We start from the raw sequence: 13,292 nt of genomic DNA on the forward strand, positions 1-13,292 counted from the left end.
GCTAAGCAATCCCACCACCAATGGATCAGATCTAAGCTCTGCAGTCCTGCCACATCCAGTTGTGAATGCTGGTGGACAATTAAACAACTCACTGGAGGAGAAGGCTCCATGAATAACCCCATCCTCAATGATGGAAGAGCCCATCACATCAGGGCAGAAGATAAGACTGAAGCATTCGCAGCAATCTTCAGCCAGAAGCGTTGAGTGGATGATCCACCTTGGCCTCCTCAAGTGGTCCCTAACATTACAGTTACCAGTGAATTTGATTCTTTCCACTTCATATCAAGAAGTGGCTGGAGACACTGGATACTGCAAATGCTATGGGTCCTGACAATGGTACAGAAGACTTGATGCTCCAGAACTTGCCGCTCCCCTAGCCAGGCTGTTCCAGTACAGTTAAAGCACTGGCATCTTCCCAACAATGTGGAAAACTGCAGAGGTATGTCCTGTACACAAAAAGCAGGATAAATGCAACCTGGCTAATTACTGCCCCATCAGTCTCCTCTCGATCATTGGTCACTTGATGGAAGGTGTCATTGTGAAAGGCGTCCTTTAAGAATCAATCTGTCATATAGCAAGTCAAGCTAGTACAGCACTCTCATGAATTGTCCTTTTAATGGGTGAGCTAATCAGGCATATTCATCCAAACTAAGAGTATTTCTGTTTCCCATGAAGGTTACGAGGCATTTTATTGCTTTGTTGTTTAGTAAGGGACAGTGGGATGAATCTGCCTGCTGTTGTTTGATGAGCTCCAGCTAATTTCATTTCTCCGTGATATCAATACCGTTCACTATTTAATCAACCCAATTTCTAACAGTGGTCAAAACAGAGAATCAACAGAAGGTTTTCATATTAATCATCACTGTTTAATACAGTTTCCTTTACCAAAAGCGTACTGATTATAAAGATGAAAAAAGCAAAGATGACATTTTAAGATTGGTTTCTTACAATAAAACAGTTAACCTCATTTATCAGTGTCTACCCATCCTGCCTTTCCTTTTTCTAATGCAATAACATTTTCAGGATTTAATTTACAAAGATGGTCCTGTTTCCTAATTACTGCTGTCCCAGACAGTAAAATTTAATTTCGACGGCCCTTATTTTCTAATAAATATGTTTTTTCGAATCACGTGATCTCAGTGAAGGTGATGTCATGGGATGGAAAAGGTGAGCTGCACAAAAGTCGCTTTTACCTTATCTTGCAACAAGTCTCGCTGATCATTGTTCGCTGTCGGTATGAAGGGACAAATGCACAGTCCACAGTCACCCGGTAATCCAAACATTTTTCTGAGCAAGAGCCACTTCTCCCCTCCTCCCCCAATTCAATTGGATGTACCGCGCATACTGCAGAATTGGACATACCTGAGCATCGGAATTTTTTAGCCTTGATCTGGTTGATGCGTTTATTAGCCAGTCGACGTGGGCTAGTACAGCGGGCACCGCTAGTTTCAATGGGGTTGTTGTGGAGATAGTCAGCCAACCACCTGAGATGGCAGTCACACACGAAAGGATTCTGGGCCAGGTGGCTGAGTTTTGCAAGAGAGAGAGAGAAATAATTTCACAACCAAAGAATTAAGATATTGCAAAGTTCCACACATAAGCTTTCAATTGTCAACCACATTGCAAGGCAAGTTTTAGAGTAGGCTGCACTATCGCAGATCAGCTTCGGAAGTATATTCTCCCTGCAGCATCAGAGGCTGAGGGGTGACATCATGGTGGTTTATGCAATCATGAGGGGCGTGCAAACAATGAATAGTCAAGGTCTTTTCCCCAGGGTGGGGAAGTCCAAACTAGAGGGGCATAGGTTTAAGGGGAGAGGGGAATGATTTAAAGGGACCCAAGGGGCAACGTTTTCACACAGAGGGTGGTGTGTGTGTGGAATGTGCTGCCAGAGGAAATGGTGGAGGCTGGTACAATTACAACATTTGACAGACATCTGGATGGGTACATGAATTGAAAGGGTTTAGAGGGATATGGACCAAATGCTGGCAAGCGGGACTAGATTAATTTAGGACGGGTTGGACCAAAGGGTCTGTTTCTGTGCTGGATACCTCTACAACTACGTTCTATCTTCTTTTTGGTTAATTTTCAAGTTTTTTTAAGCAGTCTTAGGAAAATGGCTGACCATCAGGAGAAATATATTCATTATCTGTAACTCAGGATATCCCCAGGGAGGGCTGACAGAGTTTGTCAGGAGCTGAGCTAACATCATATAGAAAAAATAGAAAAAAAAGAACTGGTCTAATGATGGCCATGTAAGCATTGTTGATTGTCAGAAAAACCTATCCGCTTCATTAGTATTTGGTGTAGGAGGAAATCTGCTGCCCTCACCCAGTCTGACCCACATATGACTCCTGAACGAAAGCAGTGCAGTTGAATCTTAATTGTCTCTGGGAAATTATTGATGGACATAAACTGGTGGGCCCAGATATGCATACCATAAAGGGGGTGACAGAAAAGACAGGTACAGTCATTAATACTGCATTCTGTTGAGGACAAGTTATCTCAGCTGGAGCCAGTTAAAAAATAAACATGAATTTTCTACTTATTAAAGGTTTTAAGTATGTTGTACTGAGATCAAAGGCTAAAGAAAAGTATGCAGGTAGTAAATAAAAATAAAACACTTGAATGATCAGATACTTAAAAATTGATTTGTAGATTAATTAAAGCTTATTTTCATTTTAATAAATTATAGACAAAATCTGATTATTACATAATGATGCTCTGAATTAAAAGTCGGTTCAATTTTGTATTCTATTCTATGAAGGATAATCTATTCTAAAAGTTAGTTTCATAGAATCCCTACAGTGGAGAGGCAGGCCATTCAGCCCATCGAGTCCACATTAACCACTCCCAAACAGTGTCCCACCCAGACTCACCTCTTACCCTCTTCCTGTAACCCTGTATTTCCCATGGCTAATCCACCTAGCCTGCACATCCCTGGACACTATAGGGCAATTTAGCATGGCCAATCCTCCTCTAACCTTCACATCTTCGGACCGTGGGAAGAAATCACAGAGACACAGCAAGAATGTGCAAATTCCACACAGTCACCTGAGGCTGGAATTGAACCCAAGTCTCTGGAGCCATGAGACACCATGCCACCCACCGTGTCTCCATTTTACTTCAGCATTTTAGCCAATGGAAGAAAGTGAACTAAGGATTTGAAAGGGCTGATTGTATAATAGATGATAAATGTATAGTAAAGCCAGTGTAACTGTCTGAGGGACAAGATTGTGATGATATTCACAATGCTGGTGAGCTTAACTCCAAAACCATTGCTCAGCCGTCTTGAGGGTTGATTAGCCAAGCATTCTCAGAGTCAAAAGGCAAAATGTATTGGGGCTCAGGGCTTCCCAAAACTGAGGTGCACTCAATTTAAAACTTCCATGCTGAGATTGAAAGATTTTTATTAGCACGGGTACTTGGGGTTAGAGTACCAACTTAACTAAATGGAGAAAAACTGCAAGCCAACTCATATCTAATTGAATGGCAGAAGAAATTCAAGGGGCTGAATGGCCTACTATACCATTGCCTGTTTCTAGTTGAAGCCATTGGGCTGGAGTCAGGGCTGTGATAATTCAGAGATTATTAGCAGCAAGTTTGTTTGCAGATAACAGACAATAAACTCAGCTGAGCTCCTCTTTAACAAAGTCTCTAAAATTAGTAATGGAGTTACCAGTAAAAGAGAACACATACAGCGTTTGAATGGAGTGGAGTGGTGTAAACAGTCCCTTTGTGATGGTCTGGAGCTTGTTGTCGTACAGTGAAAGGAGATTGAGGTTCTGCAAGTCCTGGAAGGTGTTTACACGCAAGCAGTTAATCTTGTTGGCATTCAGCAATCTGTAGAATGTGAAGAGAAATGGTCCAGTTAGATTCGGTTCATTTCAGCGTGGAGTTCCCCAGACTGGCGTCAGTATCAGATCAGTGCTGTCTGATACGTTATCAGATCTCTGCTGTCCAGTCACATGCGCAGTAGCTAGCATGCCAACTAGTGTTGGACCTGGACTGTCCAGTCGCATGTACACAGGCTTTAAGTAAACCACACTGTACTTGTGGCTTTCAATAACCTGCACAGTTATTTGCAGTATCAGTGCTGAGCCTGTACAGTCTGATTACCAGCACAGATACTCTCCCTTAACCAGTAATTGACCCGTGCTGCCTGACCATCTGTGCAAGTATACACTCTGCAGAGCCTTCAGCGTAATATCAAGCTACAGAATCACAGAAGAATTATTAGCGAAGGACAACACTGAGCCACAAAGTGCGATATTAGGTCAGGCGATTGTGCAAACAGAGGTTTTTTTGCAATGTGTCTTTGAGGAGGAAGCTAGGGGAAAGGCAGAGAGGTGTAGGAAGGGCACTCTTGAGCTTAGAATCCAGACAAAAGCTCTGTCAAAAACAGTAGTGCAAGTAAAATTGGGGATGTGCAACGGGACAGAACTGGATGGGATTGGGGCCAGAAAAAGTAGGGAGTGATGAGGCTTTGCAGGGATTTGAAAGCAAGCATAAGACTTTAAAAATCAAAACATTGCTTGTCCTGCAGACAATGCAGATCACAGAGTGCAGAAATTCTAGTGGAATAGGACTCAGTGCAAATAGGTTCCTGTTTCTCAAGTGCTGGGCTTCTCCACTGTTGGAAAGGAATTAAAAAAAAGTAAGAGATGAATTTGTCAGATGTAGCGGAACACTGGGGACACATGGGAATGTTGGCTCACAAAATGTAGCAATTTTACCTTAAAGTAAATTGTGGTCAACCAATCAACACCACATTTGCAAACGTTTATGAATGAAATTCAAATTGTCTCCTTCAGGCAGTTCACACACCCTGGTGCCAAGTGAGAATTTGTGGGATGACATTCCAACAGAAGAAGACCTTTTAGAACGGAGATAAGGAGAAACTTCTTCAGGCAGCGAGTGGTAAATCTATGGAATTCACTGCCACAGAAGGCTGTGGAGGCCAAGTCATTGGGTACTTTTCAGACTGAGATAGACAGACTCTTGATTATCAAGGGGATCAAGGGTTACAGGGAGAAAGCAAGAGAACGAGGTTGAGGAACTTATCAGCCATGATTGAATGGCAGAGCAGACTCGACGGGCCCAATGGCCTAATTTCTGCTCATCTGTCTCACGGTCTTAAATTCATTCCTCCTCTCAAATATCATGGTGTTAAGTTTGAAACTTGTTTTGCTCAAAACGCATCTAATAGCCTCACATGATATCTCCTCCTCAAATAAAAACTAACGAGGTCTTCAACAAGGACTGAAAGATCCCCTGATTGAGAAGGACTTTGATGCTATTGAACAACACCTCATGCTGGATTGCAATGTCTTCCTTACAGATTCGACAGCTGACAGTGATCGCTTTTGCAAAACTAAAGATTTTACCAACGGTTGGAGGAATGTAAATTACATTGCTCCTCTTCCACACTGAATGAAAAGAACAAAGAACTGCCGATTTGACACAAAAGTTGAAGCTTTTATAGAATTACACCTTTGCTGGATCTAGAACACTGGATTTCAGTTTTTCGTGGAAACCACTTGTCCAGCCATTCTCTTCCCAGCCGCCTTTCCCCTGAATGCATTCGGCTGCATTGGTTGAAGTGTTAGTTTCACAGGTTAAATAAAATTTGCCACTGATCACTGAGTTTTTGAGGCACAATTTAGACTGTCAACTGATTGCATAAACTTTGGATTGTCTCTGCTTCAGAACGGAACAGGAGAATGTTCTTATAGAGTTACATGGGTGGATGCTGACATGAAGAATAAACCTCAACATAGACCTATGTGGTCTGAGGGTTTGTTTCTGCATATTAAATTCTTATTCAATTCAATATTAACCATTCACAATTCAACAAGATTTTACCTGGAAAGCTTCCTGTCTTTACCCTATCCTGCACCACTCATAGGTCTCCAGCTACGATCATGGATTTAATGCCTCTTAATGAAGAATCAAAGTATGCCGCACACGGCCTCAAGTCCCAATTCTCTCCCTCCCAGGAAGGATTGTCCCACCTGCTCATGGGTCTGTCACCAAACAGCTCTGTGTACATCTCCAACATTTTGTTACAGTGATGGTAGGAACTGCCGATGCTGCAGAATCTGAGATGACACGGTGTGGAGCTGGATGAACACAGCAAGCCGAGCAGCATCAGAGGAGCAAGAAGGCTGGTGTGTTGGGTCTGGACCCTTCTTCAGAAATTCCAACATTTTGTAATTGGTTTGCTAAAACACCTTTGAGAAATCGTCATCATTCTTGGCAGTCCCTCACAGATGTTCCCCTCGTCTGTCTTCCCGGCGGTTTCACAGGTTCTTGCGCACAGGCAACGTTGGTGCTACTGCTCCAGCACCTGCCGTAGATGGTCCACATCTCAGAGCCATATAGGAGGGCAGGAACCAGCGCAGCTCTGTAAACCATGAGCTTGGTGTTGGATCTGATGTTGTTGTCCTCCAGCAGCCTTTGCCTCGGGCAGCCGGGAGGGGGTGCTGCACCTCTTTCATCGATAGCTATTTTGGCAGACAGGACACTCTCGAGGTAATGGAAATGGTGAACGTTCTCTAAGGCCTCCCTATGGTTCTCACTGATCGGGGGGGTTTGCTCCACAACGCTGGGCCAGGTTGGTAAAGGACCTTCACCTTGCAGATGTTCAGGGTGAGTCGCGTGCTCTTATATACATCTGACGATGGCCTGCAGTTTGTCCTCTGAGATTGCAAACACGCAAGCCTTGTCTCATTTTTGAGAAATACTTCATCAGTGGTGCCATCCCTTTTAACAGTCAGGCTGTCTTCCACTTTGAAGTGCATAAATGCTAAATTCTTATTCAATCATAACTTTTGATATGTATTTGGGAGACAAATGTTAAGTTAAAACGATGTGTGTTATAAAAAATACAAAAATGCTTCATTTCCTTTGCAAATCTTCAGTCAGACTATTCGACAATAATGCATTTTGATTTTATGCTCTTTAAGAAGCTTCAGTCTAGAATATATTAAATTTTCTTCCTTTCGTATGACTCAAATGGGTTCAACTAACACTGTTTGTTCCAAATGCAAGGCTAATCTGGAGCCAGAAATTGACAAGCTGCATTTTAAAAGGAGCAGAACATTTTTGATTAAATAAATCATTTTGAACATGCAGCTATTTTCAGTAACCCTGACATTACACTGACTGCTGTAGGTCATTTTAATTTTATGAATGGATTGCTACTCACAGCAGCTGAATCGATATTAGCCCATCAAACAGGCCCTTGGGGAGTTCAGTAATCTTGTTTCCATAGAGGACACTAAAAAACATAAGGAAGAAAACATCTTTTGTTAGGCATCAAAACTTCACCTCAGAATTGAGCTCCATGAGCATTCCCGACTCGGCACCAAAAATCATGGGTTACACAGTTTGTAGAATACCCACAGCATAGAAAATGGCCATTCAGCCCATCAAGTTCTCACCAACCATTTGAGAGCAGCACACCCAAACACATTCCCTACCCTAACTTCGTAACCCTGCATTTACCATGGCTAACCCACCTAGACTGCACATCCCTGAACACTACGGGCAACTTAGCATGGCCAATCCACCTACCCTGCACATCTTTGGACTGTGGGAGGAAATCCACGCAGACGTGGGGAGAATGTGCAAACTCCACACAGACAGTCACAATACCTGGCACTATGAGGGCAGCTGTGCTAACTAGTGAGCCACAATGATTCCTTTGGTCCTGGTCATGTCATTTCTTGGTAGATCAATTTGCAGCTACAAATCAAGGAAGTTGTCTCTGGCTTGGAGTTGGAAGAGCTCATTAAATGCTGACTCACTGAAATCTAAGTCATAACCATGCCCATCTTCAGTGTTTATTACTATCAAGCAGATCTTAAGTTTAACCAGAAGCTATTATTTTCCAATTTCCAAAACTGGACTCAGGACAATTCCAAGAAAATTGTTTTCAAAATTCAAAAGCCACAGTGTCACCAGTGTGGGATAGATCAATAATAAGTAAAAGCAAAGTTAAAGTAATAAAAGAAGGAAAAATAATTATTAGTACTCCTGGTCAGTGAGCTGGATTAAATGACTCCAATCTCAGTTTTGGAGTTATCATGTTACAATGTTATTTACTGCATATTAATTAGGCTCTGTTTCAGCATTGCTGCAGTCTGAGAAACAAAGTCAGTAAAAGCTGTGAGCAAAAAACACCAGCTTGGCGGCTTGTTGGTACACCTGTCCTATAACCAGAGCTTACAGATGCTTACACTGAGGAACAGAAGCATCAGGGATGTTATTGAAAATACTCAAGGGAATAGTTTGCCACAAACTGTGAATCTAAGGTATACAAGCCCTCACTGGGGAAAGGAGATGCGTAGACAGACAGGATTTTTCTACTTAACATAAAGGCTACAAGTGACTGGAGACTGGAGAAACTGAGTAAAGTGAATTGGCATCTGGAGGGATCGTGTGATTGAGAGACGTCATTTTTTCAGTCAGGCTGATTGGCCTGTACAGTAATTTTCTTGCTGTAATTTTCTATGACGTGAGGAGCCTGTACGCTATCTCCATTAGAACGTAAATGATTAGTGGGTAGCTTGGCAGGTTATGTTTTTCCATTTAAGGCAACAGCAGTGATAGCAGCAGCTCTGCCAACACTGTGTCAGTTTGGTTCTTCACCGCTAGTTAAAGTTTTAATTCCATATGCCGTGTGAAAATATGCCTGTGATAAACTGAGGAGTGTCACTGTTCATTCGGTGATGCTGGGGTAGCATGCATTTTTACAGGCTGACCATGAATCATTCCCCTTCTCATTATATGCTATTGGTTTTTGTTGAGAAGACTTGCATACTGCTACTCAATCCAAGCAAACACACGATCCTCAGCCATATGTGGGAGGACCTGAACTAACAGCTTCAAAATCACAGACAGGGTTACCAGCATCATTTGTCTGTTGAAGGTCCCAACATAAATTATAACTCAGTCATAAACAAGCTAGCCAGTGGATCACAGACTAAACTCTGATTCACTAGTCACAAGTTTGAAAAGACTATACCATGCTAGTATGAGCTGAACACAATATCTGTTTAAAGTAAAGTTTGTTATGAGTATGGCTGCTACTTCAAGGCACTTTATCAGTTCTTACACAGCAAGGTTCTGAACTGACCTCACATCTCTCAGTAACATATTAAGTCTGGACACATCTAGTCCAACACTCTACAGTTTCGTCACATTCTCATCCAATGTTCAACTGTTGCATAATGTTCCAGTCCAATGATCTACAGTCTCAGCACATCTCAGTCTAAAGATCTACAGTCTCAGCACACCTCAGTGCAAAGATCTACAGTGTCATCACATCACAGACATTCATTGCTCTGCAGTCTCAGCACATCCCAGTCCAAAGTTCTACAATCTCAGCATATTCCAGTCCAAAGATCTACAGTCTCCCCGCATCGCAGACAATACTTTACAGTCTCAGCACATCCCAGTCAATGCTTCAGAGTCTCGCCAGATCCCAGACAATGCACCACAGTTTTACCACGTCCTAGTCCAATGATCAACAGTCTACCACATTCCAGTCCAATGCTCTGAACTCTCAAAACACTGCAAACTACGCTCTACAGTCTCAATACATTCTAGTCCAAAGGTCTATAGTCTTAGTATAACCTAGTCCAATGCTCTAGAGTCTCACTGCATCCCAGACCAAGAGTCTACAGTCTCAGCACATCTCACTGTCATTGTTTGATTTATTTCTGTACGTCCCACTGAACACCATAGTGCAATGGGCAGAGCTCTTGTTTGTAATTGCACTTCATGCTAAACAACTCTCCATACAATGTGCTTTTCATTCAAAAGAACTCTCCTGACTATTACACTGCTTGATCTCCGAAACCCTACTATACGGTGTATGATTTCTTCCATAGATATCCTCTATTGTCTATTCTATAGAACGCTCTGATCTATTGTACTCTCCACTCTGCAGACCTTTACTGTCCCAGGCACTGTATCAAGCTGTTCACTTGCTGTTGATCAATATTTTGCTCAGTTGGCTGAGAATGTCAACATTCAGGCGTTGAAAGAAGAGAGAAAGCTGACTCCTTGGTAATCCTATCAGCTATCCTTGAATCTGGAAGCCGTGCACCAGTTACGGAACTCAACAGGGCTTTTCTTGCTTCGCAGGGGTTATCACCAAAGCAGTGTATAAACTGTGAAGCAGATCTTCACAATTAGCTGCAACATAAGCGCAGAATCTATTATTTTCAGAAAGAGACACAAACTTCTAATAATGCGGGTACCTGCATTGTGCAAGGTGATGCCTGTATAAATCGACTGGCTGAGAGACCCATAGCAGGTCAGTGTCAATCCAGGAGCGCCCCCCAGTTCACAAAAATGCTATTTTGATTGAATGAGAGTAAGGAGGATTTAGCAGGGGGGGGGTGTATGAGATGGGGGAGGGATGGGAGTATGGTGGTGTGTAGGGATTTGATAGCACACAGAATCTTGGTGATGATTTATGAAAGGGGATGGAAAAAATGGTGTGTGCTAACGGTCCTCAAAAGGGGAAAGGCAGATACCGAAACATTATAACTTGCAGAACAATGGAGCAGAGTTAACCCTCACCTTTAATTTCAAAGCCAGATTTTGGTTTGATACATAAAGTTGATTTGATTGGGTTCACTAGGCTTTCTGCCCGAGTGGCCTTTCTATGCAATAATACTGGAGGCATACTATAAGAGTTTTATTCGCACCCCGTAATGCACATTATAAGCTTTGATGCCATGGGCACATTACTCATTTCCCCCCCCTCAAACTCGAACTTCACACTGTTTTCGCTAATCCATTGATTTAGAAACCAGAATCTTGCTATGTAAGGTGCAAACTCAACGCTTCTGCAACTTAACCATTTGAGGTCTCAGTAAACTGCCAATATTAAAGGAAATGCTGCCACTCTTTCCTTGTAGAATCAAGCAACTAAAATGAGAAACTTAAGGCCAGATCTCCAATCCATGGGTAAGACCTTTGTCACACTTTAAAAGTATTCCCTCATCTTTTTCGAAAAGACCCAGTCAGCAACTCAGGTGCGGTCTGGGAGACTAGAATTGAGAGGAAAATTGATTAATATTAGTTGTTGTGGTCCCTATAATTTTTAACATCAGTATTATGTATTACTTGAAACTGATAATCCAATGGAATACACCCAGTTATGACACAAAAATGTGTGCAATCAAAATTGCTTTTAAAAGCACTTCTGTTTTTATAGTCCATTTCACATCAGAAAACAAAGCTCTTCACAGAAACATTATAAACCTACATGAGGTAATATTAGGACAGATGACCAAACATTTTATTAAAGGGATTTGATTTTAAGGAGGTGTCTCACAAGGAAAAACAGGCCAAAACAGCAAGGTGATTTACAGAAGAGTTTGGGGACAATGCAATTAAAGGCACTATTCCCAACTGTCGAGCAATTAAGAGCATGAGAAGAACACAAATGCTAGAAACTTAACAAAAGCTTAACACTCCATTAATACTCAATCAGGGACCACCTGCAGAGAGAGGAACAAGAGTTGGCATTTCAGGAATGTCACCTTTCATTAGAACAGTGTGGAAGCACCTCAGCCAGACCTGCTGTATCCCTGTAACTTCCCACGGCTAATCTACCTCAGCTACACATCCCTGGACACTGTGGGCAACTTCCCATGGCCAATCCACCCTAACCTGCACATCTTTGGACTGTGGGAGGAAAACACAGCACCCGGAGCAAACCTGCACAAACACAGGGAGAATGTGCAAACTGCACACAGACAGTCGCCCAGGCTGGAATTGAGCCCAGGCCTCTGGCGCTATGAAGCAGCTGCGCTAGCCATTGAGCCACCGTGCCTTCCCAGTGAGAGGTTTCGAGCCAGTGAAACGGTGTTGGGAGGAAGAAGGAACTAGAAGGCCTGTGATAAAGCAGAGCTAGGGGAGGAGAAATGAAATGACAAAGGACTCTACTGTTGATGGTAGTAGCAATGGGTTGTTTAAGTAAACAAAGCTATGTTACAGGAGGCATGACGGGCTGGATCTTGATTAGCTTTCCAAAGGTGAAAAAGGAAACAAGGGAAACAAGAGAGACCAGAAACCAAACCAGTAAAGAAAAATAAATTGAGGGCAGAAGTTACAATCGAAAGTTTTTGAGCAATGTTGAATCTGGCAGGCTGCAAAGTGCTGAGTCCAAAAGGTGGAATACTGTTCCTTAAGCTTGCAACAAGCTTCGTTTGAGCAGGACGAAGACAGAGAGGTTGAACTGGGCTCAGACTTGTAGACCAAGTGGAGGTGTTCTACAAATCAGTCACCCAGCCTGTGCTTCATCTCTCACATATATGGATGCATCACACCTTGGTTTGGCATCTGCTCTGCTCAAGGCTGCAAGAAACTACAGATAGTCATGAACACAGCAAACCAACCTTCCATCCACTGACTCCATCTATATTTCCCCCCATCTCGGAAAGCAACCAACATAATCAAAGACCTCTCTCAGCCTGCTTATACTCACTTCCACCCTCTTCTGTTGGGCAGAAGTTTTAAACGTTTGAGTACATGTACAAACAGATTGAAGATCAGCTTCCTCCCTGCTGTCACCAGACTTCTGAAGGAACCTCTCAAATGTTAATTCTGATCCCTCCCTCTCTGCAGCTGTAACTGTGTTCTGCACTCTGTTTTGCTATCCTGATGCACTATGAATGGTATGATGTGCCTGTATAGCATGCAGAACAACACTTTTCACTGTATCTCAGTACATGTGGCAACAATAAATCAATCAATCAATTAATCAATAAAATATATAATGTAAGCAACAAGACTGATAGTGTTTCTGCAACACGCCTTGAGGCTTTTGTTAAATTCAAGTTGCTACCACATAAATAGTTGTTGTTTTTTGTTAATCTAGTAACATTACAGTAATATAATTTGATAGAAGTACAAAGAAACTTGGAAGGAGTTGTTAGGCAGCTAGGTAAATGAGAGGGAGGAGTGGCCCATGTGGTAGTCGAAAAGCTGGCAATGAATTTCTTGCTCTTGCATGGATGGGTACCTGAGGAAAGGGAGAGGTGATTGAGGACTGCACCAGGGTGTTGGGGGAAGGACAGTCCATTCAAAATGCTGAAAGGAGATGGGAGGAGAAAGGTGGGTGTGTTCTGTGGTGGTATAGTGCTGGAAATGGTGGAGGATGACTCATTGAATGCAAAGGCTGATGATGTGCAAGGTGAGAACAGAGAGCTCCCCCATCATGGCTCTAGGAGAATGCTTAAAGGGCTATTTCTGAGAGGATGGCATAA

General features: G+C 42.6%; 1 protein-coding gene across 1 annotated transcript in view; it reads right to left on the reverse strand.

The window, feature by feature from the left end:
• Window positions 1-13,292, reverse strand: part of LOC125458334 (slit homolog 3 protein-like) — a 623,269-nt gene that overhangs the window by 129,077 nt on the left and 480,900 nt on the right. The window contains exons 12-14 of the mRNA XM_048543536.2: window positions 7,211-7,282; window positions 3,700-3,843; window positions 1,363-1,526 (exon numbers count right to left, since the gene is read on the reverse strand). Coding sequence (XP_048399493.1) covers window positions 1,363-1,526; window positions 3,700-3,843; window positions 7,211-7,282 — 380 coding nt within the window. The remainder of the gene's footprint in view (window positions 1-1,362; window positions 1,527-3,699; window positions 3,844-7,210; window positions 7,283-13,292) is intronic.

The sequence above is a fragment of the Stegostoma tigrinum genome, chromosome 13 (assembly GCF_030684315.1).
Source record: "Stegostoma tigrinum isolate sSteTig4 chromosome 13, sSteTig4.hap1, whole genome shotgun sequence".
NCBI classification, from domain to species: domain Eukaryota; kingdom Metazoa; phylum Chordata; class Chondrichthyes; order Orectolobiformes; family Stegostomatidae; genus Stegostoma; species Stegostoma tigrinum.